General features: G+C 39.2%; 1 protein-coding gene across 1 annotated transcript; it reads right to left on the bottom strand.

Moving 5' to 3' along the window:
* Positions 1 to 292: 292 nt before the first annotated feature.
* TRPS1 (trichorhinophalangeal syndrome I) lies at positions 293 to 25,766 on the bottom strand (the record flags this gene model as incomplete). Its single annotated transcript, XM_009578040.1, has 4 exons — positions 25,608 to 25,766; positions 21,628 to 22,556; positions 8,888 to 10,017; positions 293 to 896 (listed from the first exon to the last, which is right to left on the bottom strand). Coding segments are annotated over exons 1-4 (2,700 nt in total), but the record flags the coding sequence as incomplete, so codon positions are not given.
* Positions 25,767 to 26,150: the final 384 nt, after the last annotated feature.

The raw sequence follows: 26,150 nt of genomic DNA, 5'->3' as shown, positions 1-26,150 counted from the left end.
AATGATTAAACAAAATTCAATCAGAGCTAAATAGCAAAAGCAGAAGCACTTGCTTACTAATACTACATCAATATATACATTGTTTTATGCAAACACTTTGGAACATTTACCTGCCAGTTTAGCTCTACAAGTTTCAGTCTTTCAGTCTTTCCTTGATTTTTTTTTTTTCCCCATGCATGAAAAAAACCCAACCATATTACTCTGGAACTGAAGAAATCATTTGCATGCCTAATTAAACATAACATACATGTAATCATAAAAAGCGAGAAAAAAAAACAAGTGAGCTTCCTACCCGTAATAAGGACTGGGATTCGTCCTTTGCCTTGCTGTCCGCGGATCCAGGGTAGGGCTGGGTGAGCTGCCCGGCTTTCTCCGCCGCTCCGGCTGGCACGCCCTGCAGGAAGCCCTTGCTCTCCACCGCCAAGCCGTAAATGGGCCGCGCAAGATGGGCAGCTTCTACGTTTGGACTATCCCTTAAAGGCTTTGGCTGCTCTTGGCCAACAGACACTGGGGTCAATAAGCCTAGACTGGTCTGTGTGTATGACGGGCTCCCCCTCAAAATGTCTGTTCCTCTCCAAGTCACGTTGCGAAGATCATCACTGGGACTGTCAGTCCAACCTTTCTCCTTGAGCACTTCCTTATCTTCTATCTTTTCCCTCTTCACTATGCTGTCAGATATGGGCTCCCCCATCTTGGGGTCCGGATTAATCAGACTATAGACCTTGAGGTCAATTTTTGGCTCCTCCTTGATAGACGAAACGCCATGACTGTCCTCCCCATTGGCTGTAGTGACGTCCATCTCCTGACAGTGCACAGTGTTGAAGTGCTCTAGTAGTGACTGAGTGTCAACAGCTGTGAAGCTGCACTGACGGCATTTGTAGCAGTTGTGTACTCTCCTGGAAGAAAACGAGACGTGTATTAACATGAGAGCCTCCCCTCGGCCTTCCCTCTCACAGCGGTTCTACCTACCAAGATGAAGAAAATAAATCAAACTTGCAGTACGATTCCCTCTAAAGCAAGCAGGTTTACTTTGGTGTCTTACACAATATGGGAAAAATCCTGCTGGTTTTTCCCCCCACGCCTTGCAATGGCCTCCTATTGCTCATTCACACTCCACTGCATTATTCTAAACTTCATACAATTTTCACTGGGAAAATTTTTGTGTTTTTTCCTTTTCAGTTTGCTGTAATACACTTTTCACTTTCTATTGTGGTAGAAACACTGAAGTAACACATTTTTTCAAACGAAATCAAATAGTTAGAAAAGGATAGTTTTCTTCGTATAAAAAAACACTTTGTATGAAAAAACACTTTGTATAACATAAATCTATGTTAGAAAGTTCAAATGCTTAAAAAATTTCTTTGCTTTCCATCAATTTAATCTACTTGTGGTTGACAAAGATGATTTTGAACAGAGCTCTGGTTAACTTACGGATAAGAATACACCAAAGGACAGAAGGTTGTACACAACAGACAGTACTTATTTGTTCTCTATGGACATTTTAACACAACTTTAAAAGATGCTGCTCTAAGGAAAAAGCAAAATAGTTGGCTGTGTCACTACAAGCTGTGTTTTCCTGTCAAATACAGAAATGCTTGGGTACGAGCTGTGGAGCAGTGTGGAATAACGCGCCTTCCTGTTTTTATTCTAAAAGCTTATATAAAGTACTGCATTACTAAATTATGTAAAGCATATGTTACTACATGAGAACAACGTTACCCATTTACTGTATCTATCATAGGAACAGAACACTGTTTATGAGCTCTATAATGCTATTATGAATAATTGTTTATAGCACAGGAGCGGTCAGAGCCCTCCATCAGGCTCCGGGCCCCCCTGCGCCCAGTGTTGTACCAACACAGAGTAAAATACCATCCCTGCCCTTCATCAAAATGTACATAACTCGGCAAAAGCTTCTCCCTACAGACACACTCACACATCCACACCCCAGGCGTTCAGAGTCACAACAGCACCTTTAGCCAAGCCAAAACACGAGCCTTTCGCTATCCACACAGGACAAAACTTGTATGAGAAATCTGTTACTGCCCTGACAACTCACAACTCCAATTGTTAGAATTAATTCTTTTGAGGCCAAATCTTAGTCTCAGTGAAGTCGATGGCAAAACTCCCATTGACTTCAGTAAGAGCAGGATTTGGCTCTCGGTGCATCTGTAGAACTGGAATGATACACAAAATGTCCCTTTTAGAGTATGATAGTTTAGAAGGGACAACTTGCCAAACTTATTAAACCCCCTTGTCTTCCTTCTTTCCTTTTGTTGGAAAAACAAACCATATGTTATTTACATTGTCTGATTTTCTTGCAGTTGTGTCAGCGCGCAGACATGAGTACACATTCAGATTCAAGCTTTTTAGCCCTTGTGCGATATCAGTTTTCTTTTTGTCATTTTCTGTATTTATATTCATTTTAAGGGACTAGATGGGCTCGTTCAGTTATGCAAAAAATAAAGTCAGCTATTCTCCACATAGCCTTATGGCAACAAAATCTACTTGTGGGAGAGCAAGCTGTGGGTTAAAATCCTGTTCTGGCTGTGTTCCTTTTTCTTCATTCTACAATTGTGTTTTATTAAAATCAGCTTGTCTCTCAATGCAACACTAATATATTCTCTCTTGCAACTTAATTCTTTTCTAAACCGAGCTTAATTCTCTTCTGAAACAAAAAAAAAAAAGAGTGCTATCTGATCAAAACCATTTCACAAATACAAAAAGCCAAGTTATAAAGAGGGTCAGCCCTGTAAAGGTGGGATACCATCAGGGAAGTCCAAGTTAGACAGGGGCTAGTTATCTTAAAAGCCAAGTTAAACAAGACACCATTTGGGGCTAATGGCTCAACCGCATACACTCCCCATGTGAAAGTTTATCAATCCTTTGGGAGGCTACTTAGCCCTAAGTGTCTCTTGTTTAACTTGGCTATTTCAATAGCTAACCCCCTTTCTTAACTTGGCTCTCATCTACAGATATCACACCTCCAAACAGCTGATCTTTTTCTGCCTAACTTGTCTTTTTTTTTCCCCCCCTTCCACGCTGGCTAAATGTTTTTGATCAGGAGCGGTATACACCACAGGAGTGGTACCACACTTCTGAGGCTACAAATAAATGCCTAATATTAGATGCAGTTGTAACTACATGGCTGAGGCCCAGCTAAAATCACATTTATTACATTAAAGGTTTGTTCATTTAAATTATTTACAATTGATTCAAAAGAGAGCCATAAAAGCATTCCTTCATTTTTCTGTGAGACTGTGATAGGCACTGTAATGTGGAAAAGATGAGGACTGATTTAGACAGATAGTAACCCAACAGGCCTTTTTTTTCAGGACATACACTTTTCTAGTATGCATTAAAAAGTAATCTCTGCCGTCGACATTATAAATCTTCATACTTTGTATGGGTTTGTCCTGTATATTATTTTATCCCCAAGCTCTGAAAAGTAAGCTAAAGTTTGGAACTGTCCAATATAAATCACAGTCTCAAATAATAAAATAATAACTATCATCAGCTATTAGACAACTTTTGAAAGTTGGAAACTCATTCTTTCCCAGAACAAGGCATAAAAAGAAAATGTTTTCATCTCTGACTGTTTTCACTCCACCCTGATAGAAATCAAGGAAACAAGTTGGCAATGTTTGATTTCTTTTTATACCAGAACTTGAACCTACCCCATGTTTCTAAAGGCGCAAGTTACACCTAGATTTGTGCACAAGGCTCCTCAAAGCTAAGCAACAAAAATTTAAAAATTCCGATTTGCAAAGTACACAATAAGCACTCCTGTGCATTACATGAAAGTTACGCTTTGCAGCTAAACCACGGTTATACCATCTGAAACTCTGAATTCATCAGGTGCAATACAGTGTATTGGTATACAGCTGATCAAAGGAGAGATGTTTGAGGAAAATCTCAGTATGGAAGAAAGCGATGTAAATGAAGAAGGAAACAGCGTTCTCCCTTTTGTGATCTTGCTTATACACCACTTAAGCAAACTAACAGCAGGTTCAAGCCATAAACTGGAATTATCTTCAATGTGGCATTGGGATGGCAATGTCATCCCATCCATTGATGTCACTTAGCATTATTATTTTCACTACAAAATAAGCCAAAGACCTGATTATTCCTGGACATTAAAACATTTATGGCCCAATCCCAAGATTAAATGTCAAGGAATTCAGGCCAAACCTTTGCTGCACTGTTACATTCTGACAACTTAATAAAATCCTATCATTATTTATTTGTACCAAAATGTACTTGAATTGGGTGCTATAAGATATAAGGATTTTCCCCCGCAAAATCTTGACGTTGGAGAGATTAGATGGGGTTTTTTTGATGGATTTAATGTTCCTTACTTGAGCTTTCTAATAGGCTGTGATACTCCTGACACTAGCCAGTTGTTAATTAAGTCTTGTTGACATACTTCTAACTAGTCTGAAGTATTACAAAACACCATCCTCTACAAAACAAGTAATTTTTTTTTTTTAAATTACCTGAAGACATTCCTAGGCTCTAGGGCATAGAAAATATTCTGGATGAAGGTACGGCTGTCATATCACTTCCATTTTTTTGCATGTTTTGAATTTCATTATGAATATAATAATTACTAGTATTTCTCATGAAGAAACAGGCTTATATGAAAATTTACTTTTGGGATGGGTGCTGCACTCAGGCTTGTGCGGAGCGGAAAATATTCAGAAGAAAAGACAGTGAGCAAAGCAGGCAAGAAAATTCAGCAGAGGGTCAGAAAGGGGAGGAGAACGGGCAGAGCGGAGAGCAAGGCTGAGATGAAAGGAGAGCAGAAGCCATTGGCAAGAGCAAACAAGTTCAGAGCAGTGAATTAAGGTGTCAGGAGGATGGAAAAGGTCCTCGCAGCTGCTGCTATTGTTCAATGAGTGAAGGCTCCTGCTCTGCCGAAAAACCGGGAGCTGGTGGGCCTCAATTTACACTTTTGCCCTCGGTTGACTTCTCTGGGGAGTGTCCCAAAGGCTCCACATTTCCATAACCTGCACATCTAAGACCCTGCTCCGGCTTCTGCTGCCTGACAGTGCGAGGGGGCAGCCCCACAGCCCTGTCCCCGACGTGCAGCCCTGGCGCAGGGCAGGTGCGAGCCCCGAGTACCCCATTGCCTTTTACCCCCCCACCCCATTTATCTTTAAGAAGTAAGGAATTACTTAATTTGAAATTAACTTGATGTTAATTTCAAAAGAGAACCCTACATAACTTCTGTCATCCACATTTTCAAAATAATTTATTTATTAGAAGAATGATTCTACACCATTGCCAAAGCTTGTATTTCATTTGAGTCTTTCTATTTTCTTTTATATTTTGCAGTTGTTTAATGAATCACTACCCTATCTTTTTTTAAAAGAAGTTTAGAGCATTTTTCAGCATAGCATTTTTAATTACTACTAGCATTGATCAAATGCTTTCTGTCAAAGTCTTTTTTACAAATAAGGTTTTACATGAAAAATTCTGATTTTTCAAAAATGAGAAAATGCATTGTCCTCCCACATCTTTTAGCAAATTAAAAAAAAAAACAAAACACTTCCGCAAGAAGCCTCTTTCATTTTTAAGAAAAAAAAAAAAAAAAAAAAAAAAAAAATTAAGAAAAAAACCTCTTTCATTTTTAAAAAAAAAAAAAAAAAAAAAAAAAAAAAATTAATTATTTTGGAGCAAGCAGGAAAATAATCTCTAGACTAAGTGATCCGACACGCAAAATTTCCCCAAATAGTTAGTATGATTTTTATCTAAATTACAAGTGTTGGCATCTTTGAGCTCATCAGAATACCAGACAGTTTTGAGGAAAAACTAAGCTTTGCAGTGAACATGAAGAGTACCTGATTCCTCAGAGGTATAATGGAAAATGAGTAGTAGCAGAATTAGTAGAAAATGGAGGCCAATAAGCCTTCTGGGGATTTATTTAAGTAAGCACATTTTAGTGAGGTTTAAATACAAGTAAACTCAAGTGTAATGTGATTCATTAACTTCAAATTTAACTGAACAGCTCTCAAATAATCATGTCAAGAAATATTGAATGAGCGCTAAGTGTAAGTGTACGTTTCTGTAGACAGAAAACTTGGAAAGAACCACTTTTGCAAATTCTAATACTGTGGCAAATACATGCCTGCAAAGAAATAATATTGGGACATAGAAAATTTTTTAGCTAGCAGACACAGTGAAATTGTAGATGTAGAGCCAAAAGGAACAAAATAAAAAAGAAAATAAATTAAGCATGCTGTTCAGGCATATGACTCAAAAACGAAAACAATAAAAAATGCAGACAAAAAATACATGAACCAAAATATGTAAGTAGTGTCTAAAGCCAGCTCTGATACTCACAGATTATCAAGGGTAAACTTAAATATGTGAACAGCAGAACACTTTCTGCCACCACATCAGTGCTTAGTATTATGTTTAGCATTAGAATCCATACAGCTCCTTAATATATAAATGGCCAGGTTTTAGATATATGTGCCTGTATAGCATTTTAAATACATCAGAAATACATGACGTGTGGCATAACAGCTTTACTGAGATAAACTCTGATGAAGCCACAGAGAAGGCCAGCTAGGATGCAAGCTGACTCCACATCAGCATGTTTCTGTGTGTCACATATAACTCCCTAACACTACTATTTTATAGATGTTCTACTTTTTAAAATCTGAACTATTCTGTATCTTTAGTTCATAAAATACAAAAAGGGAAAGAAAATACATATCCGATACATGCAAAACTTTTATTAAAAAAAAAAGGCCTGATAATAATAATAAAAATAAAAGCTTTAATGCCCCAAAAGTCTCTCTTTCCATTTGTTTTAGTTTGATAGAGTGAAAACTACGTTATGCATAGAAAAGCAATAAAACCTGCTGGTGTTTGCCATTTGCCATTACAGAGCACCCACCACAAACTGAACTAACTTCTGTGATTTCAGAGAAGATGCACAGTGGGGGAAAACAGCAGCAGTACACGTAGAAAAGAAACTAAACTCAAATTAAAAAGGGGGGGAGGGGGCAGGAGAAATGGAAAGAAGTTGGTATTTATGGGGATGTTGTACTTCGCTTTAATTACACAACGTCCTCAGAGTACTCAATAATGTCATAGACTGAAGGCTTAACAAAATACATTGTTGGAGTGTCTTAAACAGAATAGCCTAATTTTAGACAAACAAGTTGAGATTCGAACACGTAAGTCTATCTCTTGATTTTCCAAAGTGCAGTTCCCTGTGACAACTGCCAGAGCTGCAGGGTGCTGAGCCCTCCAAAGGAGAAGCTACTGCTACCCCGTCTCAGACTTAGCACTTAATTTTGAAAGTCATGGCTTCTCCTTTCCTTGGGAAAAAGGATTTTAACTAGGCGTGCTTGTTAAAACTTAAATTACCAGCTGCAGCAAAATAAAAGTGGTTTTTTCAGTCAAGGAGCCATTTCAATCTTCCAGTTATTTAACCACTAAAAAAAGATCGTGCCATGCCCCAGCGGCGGACAAAGTGCTGCCTATGGAGTTCTACAGCATGGCTCAAAGCTGCTATAATAATGCTTGGAACTTAGATACCACTTTTCATCTTCAAAGCAGTTTACAAACATTAACTAATTAATCCGCACAACATCCCTCAGGCCCACTTGGATCAAAAATGGGGCACTGCATGCTGGGACCTGAATCCTCCGTGGGCCCTAGCTCCAAATTAAAGATGAGCAATCTGCTCCTTTTTTTTTTTTTTTTTTTTTTAAAATAGACTCCTGATGCATTGCCAATGCAGCCCTCTGTTGGGCAACATTTGGATGCCCCCAGCTTTAATCTCTATTAAAGTATCATGCCCCAGTCTGCCTTTGTTAATTTTGGATGTCTTGGAATCTATTAAACGTGGCACAGTTTCTTGAGCTTTTAACAAAGCTTTAGCTTTGAAAATGCATCTTCTTTTGTCTTCATTCTAGCTGGCTTCCATGCAAAGATCTTGTAGATGAGATAGATAACTAAGTTTTCCGTTGTTGTTGACGCATTAGCCTTAACTATTAACATATTCAGCATGATTTTCTAATATTTAACATCGCTTTTGCAGCAGCACATAACTGTTGCTCTTTACAAAGCCTAAGAGCCAGCTCCTCCTCTGATGTAAACTGGACTGCCAGTTTACAACAGCCCAGGAACTGACCCAAGAAGTTTAGCAGGGAGTTGGCTGCCACTATGACATTGTGTCAGACTGAGTCAGGAGACTGGCTGCATCCACCTCCAAATAGGAACATTAGCATTTAAAATAAATAGAACGACACTGTAAACCAGCAACATGAAAATAAGCATCTGCAAAAGGATCTTGGGGGATGACATCAACAGACAAAAGAGTGTCTGCTCCCAGTGTGAAACCAACACCAAAACAGCAGTGGAATGCTCTTAAACTAATTATTGCGTTGCTGGACTTGGGAATGGAAAATACTACAAAAAGGTAGTACATTGAAGCACTGTTATGGATCATGAAAGGATTCATAGTCTATCTTGGAAAGTAAAGCCATTTGTGTTCCCCTGCTGAATGAAGATGCCAGCTTTCTGGTAAAAAGCCTAAACTAAAATAGCACCTAAAAGATTCTGGGTGGAAAATAGTTGACCAAACCTCAAATATGCTGGAACTTCAGCATCTGCACACAAATCCAAATCTCCTTCTTCTTTGCACAGGTTTAAATGTATAATTAAATCCACCGACTTAGCTGGTGGTTTTCCAAAACAAAGTGGATATTGGATTGGACTCTGGCTGTAAAGATTTATATCTATAAGCATTCATATTTTGATTTCCAGTTTCCTCAAATGTTTGGGGAACGGTGACGTTTAATTAAGGAACTAAGGGAGGGCTGTTTGTTTGGGTTCCTATCATTAATCATTTGAAACTTCACTGTACCTGTAGTGTCGGGAAATCTCTTCTTCCACCTGGGTGGTAAAGTCACATTTGGTACATGAGTGTTCTTTGTTCTCCTTGAGTGTCAGCGGCCCCTCTGCCCCTGGCAGGGCGTTTGTTTCTGGTTTGACATCAGACGCTTGGGCTTCGTGTGCATTCTCATAGTGGAGCAGGAGAACGTCCACGTCGGGAGTGGAGAATGAGCACTGATGGCACTGGTGTTTGACTCTAGAGCTTCCTGTCACCCCTGGAGACAGGTGCAAAAGCAAGAGAGCACAGTGGGAACAATTACTTTTTCTGCAAGCAAATGGATAAGTAATTTCTCCAAGGTGCTTTTCTGGGCTGCAGAGGCCTCGGGGACAGAACTGACAGTGCTTAATGGTACATTTATGAATGTTGTGTAGCTGCTGATAGTGACGGAGAAGTGGGCCCACCACTATTACATCTGGCCCATGGCTCTTTGAGTACCTAAAGTCACAGAACTGACAGTTGTAGCTTGTCACCATGCTGTCCTCTGCTCCTTTGCTAGTCAAGTCTTTCTTTTTTGCCACACTCGCACCCTTTTCTGTCTTTGTCACTAACTCCCCATCTGCATTTTTGGCTAGATCATTCTGGTTAATGACAGATCCCCTAGAAAGCTTATCATTCAGATCTGGGTGAAGGCTTCCTGCCTGGCTTCCCCCATGCTGTTTGCTGTAATGTTCTAATAGTTTCAATGAGCTGGACGATTCACAGCTGAAACTGCAAAATTTACACCAGTAGTAACTGGTTGTATCGGTACCATTTTGTCTAGAGGAATCTATTGGCTTGATGGGCACCGAATATCCAACTGGTGTATCATCTCCTGCTTTTACAGTGATTCTGTCTTGCCACTTCCCCAAGTCTCCAGAATCACATGGTCGAAGAGTAGGACTGGATTTATTGGAGTTTTTCTCTGAAGTTTTACCAGAATCAGAGGAGGGAAGGGCTGCTTTCATTTTGTTTGGGTGAGTCTGTAAGAAGTGTTGCTCTAGTTCAGTGGAGGAGTTGCCCATGTAGGTGAAATTGCAGAATTTGCAGCGGAAGTACTTGGTGTTGCCTTGGCAATCTGGAGTTTTCCGCCCAATTCCAATAAAGGTTCCACCTAAAGTAACCTGTGAACAAAGAAGAAGGTCATTTTAGCTCCACTGCAGATTTATTCAAATAGCAGGGAAGAAAAAAAAATAGAGAGCAATTAATTCATAAGCCTCTTTCATTAACTATCACCAGCATTTTCATTTGTACTAATGTAGTAAAATATCACACATATGCCCTCACGTATTTAGCATTTGTTGCTGAAGATTTTGAAATGTTTCACATAGCTGAATATATATTCCAGATGGGTAATAAAGATATTTATTTGGGGAAACTAAGGCACGCGTACACAACATGATCTTAACTCAATGTTCTCTGATAGGACTATTCCTTCCTTCACTAAATCACTACATCATGTCATTGACAGAAGACCCAATAATCAGTTCCCATACTCCTGAACCCTTTGACAGGAGACTTTGCTGGGAGTCTATACTAGCTGTGGAGCAAAAGAACGGGTTCTCAGTCTTTTTCTTTCAATGCACTTACATGTTTTAATCATATTCATGCTTAACAGTCCAAGAGAATTGCTCTCTAAATATGAGCAAACAAAAATTAAATTTGAAATAATGAATTCAGTTTGCTGGGTCGGAGTATGACCAATTCTTATAAAGACCATTCCTACAGGAGTATCCAGTAACCGCCAGGACGCCTTTTAACACAGCCATAGTGGCTGATGTCTGGAACGAAAGGCGGTTTTCTCAAAGATTACTCAGTGCAGACATTCTCCAAGGAAATCTTCTGTTCCTCTCATGCACAGAGCTCAATTTAGTAAAACAAGGATGGAAAAACTACAGTAGAAAAATGGCATGTGGCAAAGAAACCTACCACACCCAAGTCCATGACATCACTAATTAAAAAAAAAAAAAGGTAGGTCTACTTAACTGTTCTCATGATCTCCGAGCAAAATGGTCTGCAGGAAGGAAACAAGGCTTCCAGGGCTTATGTTATTAAACCCTGTGTTCTCATAGCAGGCAGGCCTGCCCTTCCCAGGAGTGCACCACACCTGCCCGTGACATCAGGGGGAGATTTGCTGCTCCTGTACAACTGGTTTGAAGGCCAAAGAAAGAATCTCCCGACAAAAATGTCACCATTGCTCTACTTCTTTTCCTGAATAGTAAACAGTGTACAGCACCCAGAAGATAATTCCTCTTTACACCCGAAATCCACAGACATCTACTCCTTTGCCATCATCCAATCTACACCACTACATCAAGGACATGGGTGGCAGCTTCCTTGTGTCACGTTCTCAATTTTTACACCCAAGAGGTGCCTTACAGGGAATATAAAACTTCCACACAGGGTTTGATTTCCATTCTCCCAACCAGTAAGTGTATTACTACATTTCTGCAGGATTCAGTTGTAACGCATTAGGCAAATGGTATAATTATTTTTCTTCTCCTCCTCAACAGCTGTGCCACAAAGAAAGCATGTGATCTCTGCTCATTCAGTATCACACCATACGGAAAGACTCAGGCATACAGAGAGCATGAAATGTAAATATTTTTCAATGCATATAATATAAATGCCTTTTAGCCATTTAGCTCAGAGAATGAGATGCTATCCTTTGTACCCCATCAGAATTGAACATGTATAGTGAGTAAATGAGTTGCTAAACCATGATATAATGAGCTGCTGCTATTCAGGCTCCAATTTTTTTTTTTTTTTAAAGAAAGCACAATTCCCATGCGCTGGTTAAAACTTTTTCTTAAATAAACTGAAAATTGCTTTCTGTTTGTTTAGGAAACATATCTCATTAGGCAATGGTGAGTTGGGCAGCCAAATAGCTAGGACTTAGCTGTAATAACATTTTCACTTAAACTGGGGCTCCAAGTTCTGGTATCAAGTTATGAACTTGGTTTTAAAGAGGTTCTTTGGAAGAGGGATGTTTTAACAGGTCTTCCATGCTGCAGAGGATCTCTCGTTTTATTCATTTTATGGCGAGCAAGAACTGGAGAGAAAGCCATGCTGAGCCTGATCCATTGACAACAGTGGGATTTGGGCCTACTCCCCAGTATCTGGCACTTCAGGTCTCCATCCACTGCATTATTTCAATGTTCAAAGTCTCAATGGTGTTGAAAGACAACTTAAAGAAAGCACTGATAGAATTATGGTAAACAGAAAATAACAGCAGCTCATTGCACGATTACGTAAGTTGCAAGGTGATCTGGTTTTGCTCATTTAATTAGATACTTATGTTTGTTCTATGCATGTACAGAAAACTGGCCAAAATGCTTTACCTTAAGTGGCTCTAACGGGTAAATACATCCATTACTCTCAGCTGTCCATTCACAGAGCCTACAGATAACAAACCTATTTTGCAGACACTCTTGTAGACACTAGTTAGAAATTGTGAGCGACAATAATCCCAGCTGCTGTTCATTGCCAATTACTTTTATTTCTGAACACTGGAAAAACACATTATTAGTACGAGCATTTTATACAATGGACTGTAAATGACAAGACTTCTGTAACTTGTGGTAATCCTGCTTAGTGTCCTACTTAGCAAATTTGTGTCCCATGCTAATATATCCTTCTCTGCAACACAAGAGGATAAAATAGGACTAAGTATTCTCATACTATTTGTGTTAACCTGTTGCAATGGTGGGAGGACAACAACAACAATCTTTACAGCACTGGAATGTAATTGTTTACCAGCTATTGGGCTGGCATTTCCCTGACTACCCTGCCACAATTCAAAATAATGCATCCTATTAGGAGGGCATGTACATGAAAGGTAACGCAAGGTCATCTTAATGTTATTATACTCAAAAGCCATTTTTCATGCATAACAAAACCTACTGAAAGCCTCCTTGGGGGTCATCAGGTAAAGAGAATTGAAGAAACTGGCTTCCATGCAAAGAGGTTGGGAGAAGCACTTGAAGTGATGGTATAAACTGACGCTGTTTCAGCTTTCAGCCAGCCAAATTTGGATGAAGCCTATACATTTGCAGAACTGTTTGGATTCATACACTCTGCTCAAGTCTTGGCTTGACTTTCAGAACTTTCAGTTACATATCATATCTCTATGTACAGGCACTAAACTCCTTCACTGGGCATGTAATTGTCCTTAACCTCCTGCTCTCTCTGACCTGCCCCAGAAGAAGAAGAATAAAGGGGAAAGAGAAGGAGAGAAGGGAAAAAAAAAAGATATATATTTTTCCCCTAGAAATCAATATCCACATTTCTGTGTGGTATCGGAAGTGATAGCTTCTAGTATTTATTCCCCTATTTCATTCTGATCCCAGCAAAACCTAGTCCCCTGCTTTGCCCTGGCAGAGTTATATTTTCTTAAGTAGACACTCTTCCCCAACATAAAGCAGAAGAAACTAAACAAAAGCAATGCTAAAATTCTGCAATTCTATGATAGCAGTCGAGTCCAAAGTGCCAGCTGACATAACTGGCAGTCACAAGTACAGGCACAGCTTGCACTGGAAATGTAAGAACACCTATAGATCAACAGTCCCTTCAATAAGCACAGAAGAAAATAATTCATAATTCTCTTTTTAAAGTGAATCTAATGTACAAGGCATCTTCTTGGACTGGGGAGACCTGATTTAGTTCTTTCTTTCACTGTCGCTTTCTTGTGATTATCGCTTACTCCTGCAGCACCTCAGTTACTGCAATATAGTTGGTATTATTATAGAGGAAGACCACTATTAGAATGGGTTCTCCATTACTGCGCTTGAGATGGTTGCACTGATATTCTTCCAAAATTGCTCTTCAAAGCCATGTCTCAGTCTTGGATTAAACTGAAATATATTTCGCAATAAGACTCCCTGAAACTCAAAACTCTTAATCATTAAATTCATTTATTAATGGGGAAAATGATCAATATCTAGAATACTGGGAAAGAATTTATCACAAGGATTGAAGTTCATGTGTTAATACAACTAAGCTATCTCCTCACACACCACGCACATTTCCAAAAATAGCCCGAAAGAGGAGAAAAGATAACATGATAATTGACAGTGTTTCAAGATGTACTTTCTAAAACATGTTGGCAAGTACTTCAACAAAGCTGTGTAATTGCACTATATGTTTCCAACAGATATGTCTATATTACCTTAATTAGTCAGACCAAAACCAATGATTTCATGGAATACACGGGCAAGGAGAGGTGCTTCCATTTTTTTAAAAAAGATGCTTTATATTTAATCTGCCCTTGATCCAAATGCTACCCTACTCTCTTCTCCCACCTCCTTTTTGAAGTTCAATCCTAAATCTTATTACGCCAAAGCAGTTTAAAAATGCTGCTTACAGAAAATAAAAAAAAATACCCAGGAAGACAAAGTCTGCCAGCTCCTGTAATCATACGTTTCATGAAGAAAATTCCACCAGCAGAAACTAGTGGGCTATATCCATGTAACAGATTCAACCACAAGGCTTACATGCACAAGGTAAAGCTGTCTTTGACCCCTGGCTTCTTCTGCAACTACTGATTAGAAACTAGACCAACCGTCTGCATTGGAACATCAAACGTTAATAAATCTGCTTTTTTTGATTACCTGGGTTACATCTTTGGCTAATCAGGAGGTGAAAGGCTCCAGATCCCTTACCAATCTCCTGAGCCATCCAGTCTGCCTTTGCCAATTACTCTTAATCTTCTAATCCTAAAATATTTTCTAATGCTCTTGTTTATTCATTTGCTTTGTGCAATATAGCATCCAGAACATTTTAACCATCCCACATTTATGAAGTTCTTCATGTCGTGCAGGCCAGAACAGATTCCTGGCTTTCATGCAAGTTTGTGTAACACCACCCAGTTCTCTAACCTCCACTATGAAGAACTAACTCCCTCTCACTCGCTTTCTCTCTGCATGTAAAACTAGGGGAATCTTCAGCGTATATTCTTAAAACCATTTACCATACTGTGATTAATTTATTGGTAGACAGAACTATGTTGCACAAGTGAGGCAAAGAGCAAGGGCAAACTCCTGGGTTTCTGGGCTATCAGTATTTACCAAAACAAGAAAGCAAACTATTGGGTCACATTTATTCAAGACGAGCGTATTCTTCCTGAGATTTATTCTGTTGCCATTGAAGCCAGTACGGGTTTTGACATTAGAATTTAAAAGGTATTTTTAAAACAAAGACTGTGACAGAACAATAAGAGGACTTAAATTAAGATCAGGAGACCAGATGTGCAAAACCAACAAAAGTAAGGAACACAGAATCAAGACTTTCATTTGCCAGCTAACGCTAGTAGACTAATATCTAGCACCTAAAAGAAGCACCATCCCTTCTATTCTCTCTCTGTACAGATAAAATTACCAGACAGTTCCTTGGCTACTGTAAACTCACACAGGCTCACAGACTTTGAGGCAAACTTGCACTAATTTGTACCAGAAGAAAACCTAGCTGCTTTCCTTTTTCCCCAGCAACTTTATTTTTTGAGCTCTCATAATTTCTGTGGGCTAGCTTAGCAGTTTATATCTTTAAATATATCCATGACTATTACTAGTCTCATCAACTTTCTTCATTAACCCGTCTTCAAACACTACCAGATATCCGTGGCATAAAGATGAGGAATATTAACACATAAACAACTTTGCCTTGAAGGCTGTGAACATACATCACGTCAGTTGTTCCACAGAAACTGTCCATCTGAATGCTCTAATTTGAGGGTAGACTACTTCTCACTGAAAGAAGGCTAAAATAGCTCATTTCTGTCACAGAGCAAGTGAATGTTCCCAGGCACTTACTATTTAGCAGCTGACATGCTGTAAATCACTGCATATCATTCTGAATAGTAAACTTGCTAATGTCTCCAAAGAAAGGATATAAAGAACTCCTACTACATATAATAATATAAATCATTACTTATGAGCTAACAGTCAATATAGAATTTAGATGCCTACAAGACCATACGTGCTTTTTCATGCAGTATTTATAGATACATGTGTATGCACATATATATGAGAAAAAGAAGCACATATGTATACACATACACACAAGCACATGCATATGTTTGTATATATATGTGTGTTTTACCACCACCCGTTTCTCCACCTGCCACCATTTCTTTTTCATGTCTGTGGTTTAAAAGAGATGACTGACTCCTGTGTTCATGAGGTGTGACTCTCTCAGTGTGCAAGGCAGTCTCCAAGCCTGATCATGACCCAGAAATAAGACTCAAAATAAACAGGTATGCACACATGCAGGTGCAACACCCAGGATAGCTTGACAGCCTTCAGTTCAAACAGGGAAGTCACCAGGGAGAGTCCACAATGCGGCTGACAGATTAAATGGGCCTTCTGGGACATCACACCTTCATGCAAGTTCTGTTCCAGCACACCCTTCAAGATCTAGCACGGCACAATCTAGTCCGAGAGATCAGAATACATCATATCCAGCAATAGTTGGTCAGTTTATTTAGATCTAATTCCTGTTTTATGGACAATGGAGCTAAAGTCAGTAAGACCAACAATATAAAATTTGGATCCATTTGTCTAAGCATGTGGGGAAGATTAAATTCATTCACATACATGTTTTCATTTACTCACATCAACTAGTTATGTATCCATGCCACCTTGTAGGAAGCCCACCTGATGACAAAGTTGAACTTTAAGAAGGTTTGATTTGTCACTAACACAAAAGCAAATGCTGTACTTTTTTATGCCTCCAATCTAGATTGTCACCCTATCTGTAAGAGTCCCGTTGCCAAAACCACCAAAAATGCAGAGGAAACCCTTTAACATGAGAAGGGATGTTGATTACATATGTACCCCCACAGACCCCCTATAGCTTTTTCAGTCTTACCTTCACAGCTTCCTATTCAATCAAACTGCTAATGTAAGAGTGGAGGACAAAAAGCAGAAGCTACTAATAATAAAACCACTGGTTCTCATTCAACTGAATCCTAGTTAGACCAGACTTTAATTATAAGTTATATTACTAGTCACATGCTTCTAATGTGAGAACAGAAAAGCTGCCAGATTTGATATATTGAAATCCGGAACGCTAAAAAACACACATATATAACTTTGTGTAGAACATGGAGCTCACCACTGATTTATAAAGGAGGCAAAAGGAAGAGCTTTACACACACTGCGTGCGTGGGCACTTCTGCCACTTTCTAGGACGCTGAGCAGCCTGGTAGCTGGACATCTAGAAGGGCTCTCAGTTGCTGTGAAAATCCTGGAAAAGTTGTTACCCATATTCATATATGACAAAGGATTAGGCTGAGTGGTATAGAACAACTCTTATAATATCGGATGTCTAGAACCATGAAAGAAAAAATCTTCCGCCACTCTCTTATTAGTCTGTGGGATAGTTAGATAATGTAATACTTTTTTTTTTCCTGGGCTTATTGAAATACAATCAAGAAACTATTGGATGGTTTTTATCAGTCCATGGCTTTTCAGAAATTTGTCTTATCTTATATGGCAGTCTAGTATCTAAAACCATGAAACAATCAAAATGAGAGGGCTGGATAAAAAAAAAAAAAAATCACTTTTTAGTACTTTCAGACAGGAGTCTGAATCTCTTTAATGGCTGAACATAAGAGGAGGTAAGTCTGTGACAATAAGCTCCAGAACCAGGGCCATGCTGAGCAGGAAGCTCCTCAAAGGTAGCAGACACAATGTGAAGCTGTCTGGAGTCAACCTTAAGAACTGCTGAGCACTGCAGTATGTCTTTATTCATGGCTGCATGAATACCCTTCTCCCTTGGGACATGCCATCTGAAACCCTCACCTGAATGCAGACATTTCTGTCCTTTCTTTGAGGGACACTGTTTTCTTTTAAAATGTATCAGGAAATGGGGTCATGCTCCCTTTTATACAATAGCCTAATGGCTTGAACACTTGTTCAGGAAACCGGAAAAGTAGGCTCCTTTCCTTGCTCTGTCAGAGGGGATCCAAGCCCACTTCTCCCTCACTTGGCAATGTCCTACCCCTTAGCCATAAGCTGATATGTGGAAGACAGCACTCTCCAACCTTTCTGTTGAAGCTGCCCCACTCGCTACTCATAAAAAAATTTGGGGACAGAAAAAAGACTCCTGCCTACTTGCCAGTCACTTGCCTGTCTCCAGACCTTTCAATACTTTACATTAAAAAGTCATTAGATCAAACACAGAAGGAGACTTAATCATACAGTAGCAAAGCAATGGTTTTCAGCATCATAGCTGTTAACTTAGTCACCTGAATTTTACTTTAAATGAAGTCTTTAGATCCAGCCTAGAGTCTACTGCTTTAGGCACGTCCACAAAGCCATACATAGGCTACAATATCCAGCAAGACAAAGCTGCTTATAGAGATGGATCAATTAAATAAATGTGAAGAAAAAGTAATGAGGGGCATCAGCAAAAGTTGATCCATTGAACTCACTTCAAATATTATTCTGATAAAAGCAATAAAGCTGATTAACACATTCTCTGGGAATTCTGAAAATGTTTTCTGAAATCTATACTGGCAAGAAAGTTAATCTCCCAGAAACAGCTCAGTGATTTTACCCAATCCAATGGAATTTATTATAACTCAATGAACCGAAAACCTCTGAGGAAGAAAATAGGAACAAAAAGTACAGGAGATTTTCAAAACAAAATCACATTTTCAAAGAAGACAAAGGAATCTTACTGGATTAAATATTCAAATCAAGTAAAAATCCACCCACTAGTAAGGCCAGAAAGCTTGGATTATTTACACAGTTCCCAGCCAAATCCTCTTTAGGTACTACAAAACACAGTCCTAACATTTGCATACCTGGATGTGAAGCCAAATGTGTATCCCTACTGTTTTGCTAACTGCAATACAAAAAAAACCCCTAAAAGCTGGATTTAGGGTTGGGGGGCAGGGGGGGATGTTTTTTGGTGGGGTTTTTTTGGTGGTGGGGGGTAAGTTTTCTAGGACAGACTTCACTGCTGTGGTGTAAGTCCAAAAATGCATTTGATTTCTTTCTTCCAAGCCCTTGGCAAAGGGACAACATGCCTATCTATCTGCAGATAGGGTAGCAGATACCATTTTTTTCTGCACTCAGACATTTTTCCATTGCTTTTTGTTTGCTTTCATTATGAATGCAAACTACGGGGATCGATAGCATCCTCCACTACTACAGATTTCCATATACAGTCTCCGACTGACCGCTGTGAGCCAGATCAAAGTCAGTCATCTTCATCCTCTGGCTTCTGCACCCAGCTCCCTGGCCTGAGACCATAAATCCATCGATAACTTCCACCCTAGCTACAACAGAACAGTTTGTTAAAGTGCAAGGGGATCAATAAATCAGACCTTAAGCCCAGTCCACTATTATTTCAAGTTAATTACAAAGAGATTATTTTGCTTTAGCCCAGTACCTATACAAAATAATATTGTTTAGGTGAACCAATTATTCAGGTTCAGTTCCCTCTCTGTGTTACACAGGAGTTTGACTGAACCAATTTTAACCAGAGCTCCAATCGATACAATCGAGACGCCAGCCGTTCAGATGCCTGAGAAAAATCCCCTCCAAAATGGACATAGTAGCAATATAAACATGTGTGGGTGCAAAGGGGATTTTCAAATGTTCTTTTACTGTGTTTATGAATCTCACAAAGCTGCTCTGTATCGGGAGTGGGGGAGGAGAAAGCATAAAAATATTTATCAGTTACTTATCTTCTGACATGTTCTGGATCAACATCTGGTACATGTGCAAGTGATGAAGTATGGCATTTGGCACAAAAGCTTATTTAATCTTCTCTTCCCAAATTGGGCAGGGAAAATTAGCACTCTTAAAAATTAAGTTTCCAGATCCAATTTTTTTTCTTTAAAATAAATTGCCAACATTGTATAGGCTGTCTGTTCTATTTTGGAAAATGTTTTTCGTCTGAGAAAAGACTGATCTTAAGTAGATTATCTATGGGCTGTTTCCTACCGCTTTTTGTCTCCCCTGCAGTATCTTACTGCCAGGGTTTAGTAGACAAGTATAGTCTAGGTTCAGCTGTTTTATTTCTACTTCTATCAGTTCAAACTGAGATAGCTCACACATCTGTTTTATTTCTGAAAGCGCTGCATAGGAAAAGTGTCCAGCTCATTCTAATCAAGCATAAACTTTCCTATAAATAACTAAGGCCCTGACGAAACAATTGTTTGGAGGAAATGAAAGTGTGTTTAGAAACTCAAATTCCTCTATACTGTATGCCTGAGCTGTTCCAGTTTGAATGTCTTCCTGACAGCATGGATCAGTTGCTCTAAGATGCTGTCCCCGGAGTCAGCAAACTGAAACTATAGCAGGAAATCCAGGTATTAACATCATACTATGTGCTAATTATAAACCATCATTTCACATTCTGATATTATTCACTTCTAACCTCTTTTAAGTAAATCACGTATTTGCTTTCTAATCACAGTTTGACAGGAGAGAGCGTCTGACACGGGACAGTGAAGTGATTTTTTAATAAGACAGCAGTTCAAAGATTGCAGCTTTTACGCATAATAATGACCTTAGTTTGATTTGCTGCTCCACAAAGAAGTGGTAGAGTTTCTGAAAAAAGAGGAAAAGTTTAAGTCACTTAAAAAACTTCAAGTTCCTGACTTGTGTTCCAGTTTCAGCTTATTACGTGAAGTTAGATATTAGCCATCTTAACCTGTCTTGCAAAATTTCTTTCCTATAGCTACAGTCTCTGCAAGCATTAGTAAATATTTTCCACCTTCTACCTTTTTATTTCAACATACCCTAAGTTTTGTCTGGGGATTAGTACCAGGTCAGACATCATGTCCTATGCAAACATACACTTGAAATTGGATGGACATTTGAACTCCTTTTGTATGCAAACTTTGTTATTTGGGTTTTTTTCCTAAAATCTGAATTTTTATACCGTAGAATATTGAGGTATCCTACTGCATCTCTCAGCTCACTCACAAGAGGGTTTTTTGTTAAAGCAGTATAATTTTTTTTTTAACTAACTAAATATTAGCTGATAAGAAACTAACAGAGACTCCATGAAAAAGCTTTCGAGTCCATTCTTCCATGATAAAAATAAGACTTTTTTTTTTTTTTTTTTACCAGCAGTTTCTGTAGTTTTTTCCCTGCTCCAACTAGATGAGAAAATGACTAAGGCAATAGTCCTTTCCTTGCATGCTCACTAACGTGAAGGACAGCGTGGATTACTGTTACTTTTTGAAATGCTTTAAATACCCATTGTGTATCCAGTTTTTCTGGCACTAGGCAACTTTAGAGGTGCCAAGACTTGCCATTTATTTTATCTTAATGAAGAATCAATAAGCCAAATCTTGACTCCCGGCAGCTGATAATTTAGGATTACATTTTTAATTTCCAGCTGCTGTCTTTTGTCTATTTGGCTGTTATTTTTCATTATTATTTGCTCTTTTCTTTCCGTGACAGCAAATCCTTCAGATATGATTACCAATTCAGCAATTTGCCTGTTTGCTGAATACGATCTTTTGCTCTTGATTACCACAACGACTAAATCGTACACAGAAATATCACTGGTCAAAAAGCCAAGTACTTCTCTACTGTACAAGATGCTCAGCAGACCTGCAGAAAGCCTGGCTAAAATAGACCAAAACGGTTCTTAAGGCTTAAGCAGGTTATATGAAGTACGCTAATCACGTAGGCAGGAGAGGCTTTGCAAATAACCGACTTTGCGGATGAGAAGGCAGTTAGCAGAAGCGGGGAGGCTGGGAAAATACAAACCTGCACGTCGTAAGTCCCATTTAGTAAGACAGGCCTCTGGGAATTGATGTCCTGCAGCACTCCTGAAAGCACAGTGCGGTTGACTTTCTGGAAGTCTTTGGAGTGGCTGAATTGCACCATGTTGTGGAGAGCCAAAATTTTAGTGTCGAGCTCAGCATCCTGCCTGGTGCGGTTGTGCAGTCCTAGGTGGTACTTGCGGAAGTGTTTGATGAGATCTGTGGGGTCGTTCCCATAGTAACCGTATCCACAGATGTTGCATTTGAAGTCCTGAAGCTCTGGTGACAGAGGCGCCGTATCTGGGTTATCATTTACCAACAAATCTGCTTTAGATTTGTTCAGCCTTAAACCCCCATCTGAAGGCACTTGTGGGTTTTTTGAGGCCATGGGGACCGGGCTTGAGCCTTGGCCATCAGTTTGACCACTTTGCACTTGCACTGTTTCATCTGAAGCTTTTGGCGACATCTGATGCTCCTCATTTGTCTCCGCTGCATCTCCTGACGGGGGACAGACCACATCTTGGGTGTCATCTGCATCTGATTTTTGAGGAGACTTCAAGGGCTCACAGATTCCCCCAACAGCTGGAGATGAGAAAGTCAGCATATTTCTGTCTGTCACCTCATCATGAGGGAAGGATGGAACATTTCCTCCCTTATTGTGGCTTTCATAATTGAAGCCAGCCTTTTCACTCAGCACTGAGCTTTTCAAGTCCTTTTTAATGCTGGAAGATGGCTCTTGGACATGCGTGCAAAGTTCCTCCTTGTTATTTAACTCTGCCGCATCACCCTGGTCAGTGTTTTCTTGCATCTGCTCTGCAGAAAATTCTTTTTTCCTTCCAGACTCTTCACTTTCAGTACCTGTAGACTCAAGGGTCTGTACCTCACCTTCACTAGCAACGTTTCTTAGAGGGGGGTTCTTTTTCCGGACCATATCTACCACAGAAAAAAAAAAAGAAAGGAAAAAAAGAAAGAAAAAAAAAAAAGAAAAAAAAAAGAAAGAAAAAAGCAAAAAACCCTATAGAATTATTCAAGATAAATAACAGATTATAAGCCTGGCACTTTTTAAAGCATTCTGAACTATATGAATACATCAACTTTTCAGAAAAAAATTTGTCAATCAGGTTTTTAGTCTATGCAGAAAACTGGAACTTTATATTAAAAAAAAATGGTCACACTGAGACTGAACTTAAATAAAAGAACTTTAAAATACAAAAACACTGCCATCAGAGTGAGTGAATTACAAGTTTCATTATCTTTTTGGAAGATAATGGTCTGGCAGAAATAATTTTATATGAGCACTTCCTTTAAAAGCATTTTAAAAAACTAAGAAGGGGAACAATAAACTTTTGCAGTCTAATGTTCAAACACTGTACAACTACGTATAATGTAGCTTTGCAAAAATACACCTAAAAGACATAATCAGGAGCACTTAAACAAGTTATTAGGAAGGAAACAGATTTAGGCGAGTAAGTAACTTTGAGGTTTCAGAGAAAGTATTTTTCCTAAGCAGGTATCAGTTTCTCTATAGCAAAAGCTCCCCCTCCTACTGCCCATAAACTTCAAACAGGATTATATGGATATTCTAGAGTCTGGCCCCACAGTCCATTATTCATGTAATTAGTTCTATTTGCCAAACAAAGAGAAACTAACTTTATTAGGAAACCCATTGTCAATAAAATTTTACAGGCCTGGATCCAGACATTTGACATTGCTGTGTGGCTGAGTCGGGATCTATCCCGAAAACACCTGGAATCCACATGGATCTGAACAGCCAAACCTTCCTCTGCTCAGTCCTCCTTGCAGACGTAGCCACTATCGCTAAATCTGCAAGAACACTTTCAGGATCCATTTAAGAAAGCTCAGACAGGACAGCAGTAAGGATCAGAGGGAAAGGAGGAGTCTGCCACCAGTGAGTTAGCTGCTAGCTGAACAGAGGAGATTATGGAAGAACAAATAATCAGACTACGCAGGTAGTAAGCCAAATTCCTCATCCACTACATATCTTCACCTTCCCCAGCCTACTTAGAGAAAATATGTACATGAAACTTCCCTGCACTCTCCACTGTGTGGTTCTGGATTTGATATTCATCACCAGCTGGTTTGATCCATTTGTGTTCACATGCTAGCTATGGGCAGAAGACAGATGTGCTACAACTTTTTCTATGCTCTTATCTTTGCCAATGCTGTATACAATGATGGATGTTTCTCTTTGCCAAATTGCGTGTGGTCCGGTGGCAGCAGCCTGCAGTACCACACATGAGATGTGAGCTGCAGACTCAAGCCTGAGCCCCCATTCCCAGGCCAGCCACGGCCAGGCGCCGACGGAGGCACTGGAGATACATATTGCTCTGCGAAGGGAGGACCACCTGGCGATTCTGGGAGCAGCACTGATGCGCTCCAAATGGTACTGCATCCAGACCTTTAAAAGCCACGGATGACCTTCTCAAAACAGTACTTTGAGAAGTATGGCTGGGGACGGAGGTTAAAAATAAAAGAACAGGCGTCTGTACATCCTCTTATTTACATCTGCTCCACATGAAAGGGCACTGCATGCTATGTTGATAAAAACAGACAACTTCTTAGGGGAAGTGTTCAACTTGTGTCTTGGGCTGGCTCTGTTGTCTTTGTGGTTGAGCTGATCCACAGGCAGCATGGGCTACAGCAAGACGGCTTTCACACAGAATGCCAGCTCGTGTTACAGAAATTTTGACACTCCGTGTGGTCTTAATAGGTTTCTTAAATGCCTACTGTGATTCCTTACTGTAGAAGACACACATGCTTGGGAACCAAGTGTCTTCTCTTTAATGTCAACCACACCTACTGGGATATCTATGCACTGAATTTCCTTTTTTTTTCCCCGATAACTTCTGAACCATGAGGTCACTCAGAACTAAGAGAAAAGAAAGATTTCCTGTTGTGGTAAGAGAACTATTACAATACAGACTCAGCCTACTAAAACAACATGCGCACGTATATAATTAAAGGTATAAAGATAGTCCTTAGCCTTTTAACATTACTGCTTCTCTGTGGGACTTCATAAATGCTCTTGGTTAACACACGCTAAAAATATTGGTGAGCATCTCTGGTAGGTGTTCAGCTAAGTCTGTATTTTTCTCCTGGTTACACATCCCAAACCATTTTTAAAATAACTTCTGTTTAAATGCAATTCATGGCAGTTAGAGGACAGAGAAAGCAGCCCTGACTACGCAGTGAAGAAAAATCAGAAATTGAGAAAGTAAACATCATGACTGTTACCTCAGTCAAAATTAAACAAGACTAAATGTAATGTTTTAAAATGTTTCTGTTACAGATATTTTTGGCAGATAAGGAAAGTTTAGAGATTTTGCTATCTTCGTGGCAACTGACAGAAGAGAGTCAGAGGAAAGGACAGAAAAAAAATCCCTATAAAGCAAAGAAAAGAAAAATCTGGACTGTATACAGGCTAACTAGACAGTACTCCAGACCTAGATACTTTGGTTCAAATTTTCCTGATATATCTGCGAGTCTGTGTGTTAATGGAGGGGGAAGAAAAACCGTATCTGCCTAATGGAGCTTTTTCATGCAGTATTCTACACTTGAAGAAAGAAAGGAAAGAAGATAACATTGATTTAAATATAAAAACTGTCTCAAGTTGAATTTAAAAGTATTTTCCCCTCTTTTTTCTCTTAGTTTTGAAAAATCATCTGTCATTTATTTGCTTGATATCCACTCAAGGGGACGGTAAGAAAAGACACGGTATTTTTTTTTTGTCGCTGAAATTCCGCCACTATCATTTTTCAGAGACATATTATGTAAATAAAACTACATTTGCAATACTCCTAAATCGAAGAAACCATCCCCTAGCAAGTCGTAAGTTAGATATAGAAAGAATATAGCCACTCTGAAATTATTATCTCTAAGACAAATAACAGATTGCACAATGTTTTATTGTGTGCCAAGAACGTTTTCAGTTAACAATTTCACTTGAAAAAATGGATCACATACTTGTAAAATCATACCCAGCATTGACTTCATAAGGCATGTGGCTTTAGAGTGCTTTTTACAATTATTAATTCTATTAGTCAACTAGCAGGCGGGCTAATGCAATTGTCTTAGAAGATGCACGGAAGACACAGAAGACATTTTGAGAGCTGATCTGTATATCTGCAAAACAAAACAAAAAAAGGTTTTCCTTCCTAAATTATGCATTCAAAGTATGGTTTTTACTTAAAAACATTATTATGCCTATTGTACATTCACATGCATCTATTAGTGGGCACTACACAAATAGTGGCTGCTGTTCTCTACTTCCAGCAAGCATAAGAAATGCCTATCTGCCTTCTCCTCAGGCAGACACACACACTCTTGTACACACACACGTACAAACACACACGCACAGAGAAAGAGAGACAAAAATTATCTCAGAGGTGATGTTCACCAAAAAACAAGTTTAAAGTAAGTGCTGAAAATAAGCTGGATAAATGCTGTAAAAAATAAAGTGCCTGAAAAATTCACATATATTAACAGGTATCATGCATGGTAATGGGA

The sequence above is a fragment of the Fulmarus glacialis genome, unplaced genomic scaffold (genome assembly GCF_000690835.1).
Source record: "Fulmarus glacialis isolate BGI_N327 unplaced genomic scaffold, ASM69083v1 scaffold31265, whole genome shotgun sequence".
In the NCBI taxonomy this organism is placed as follows: Eukaryota; Metazoa; Chordata; class Aves; order Procellariiformes; family Procellariidae; genus Fulmarus; species Fulmarus glacialis.
This window is presented reverse-complemented; position numbering and strand designations above follow the sequence as displayed.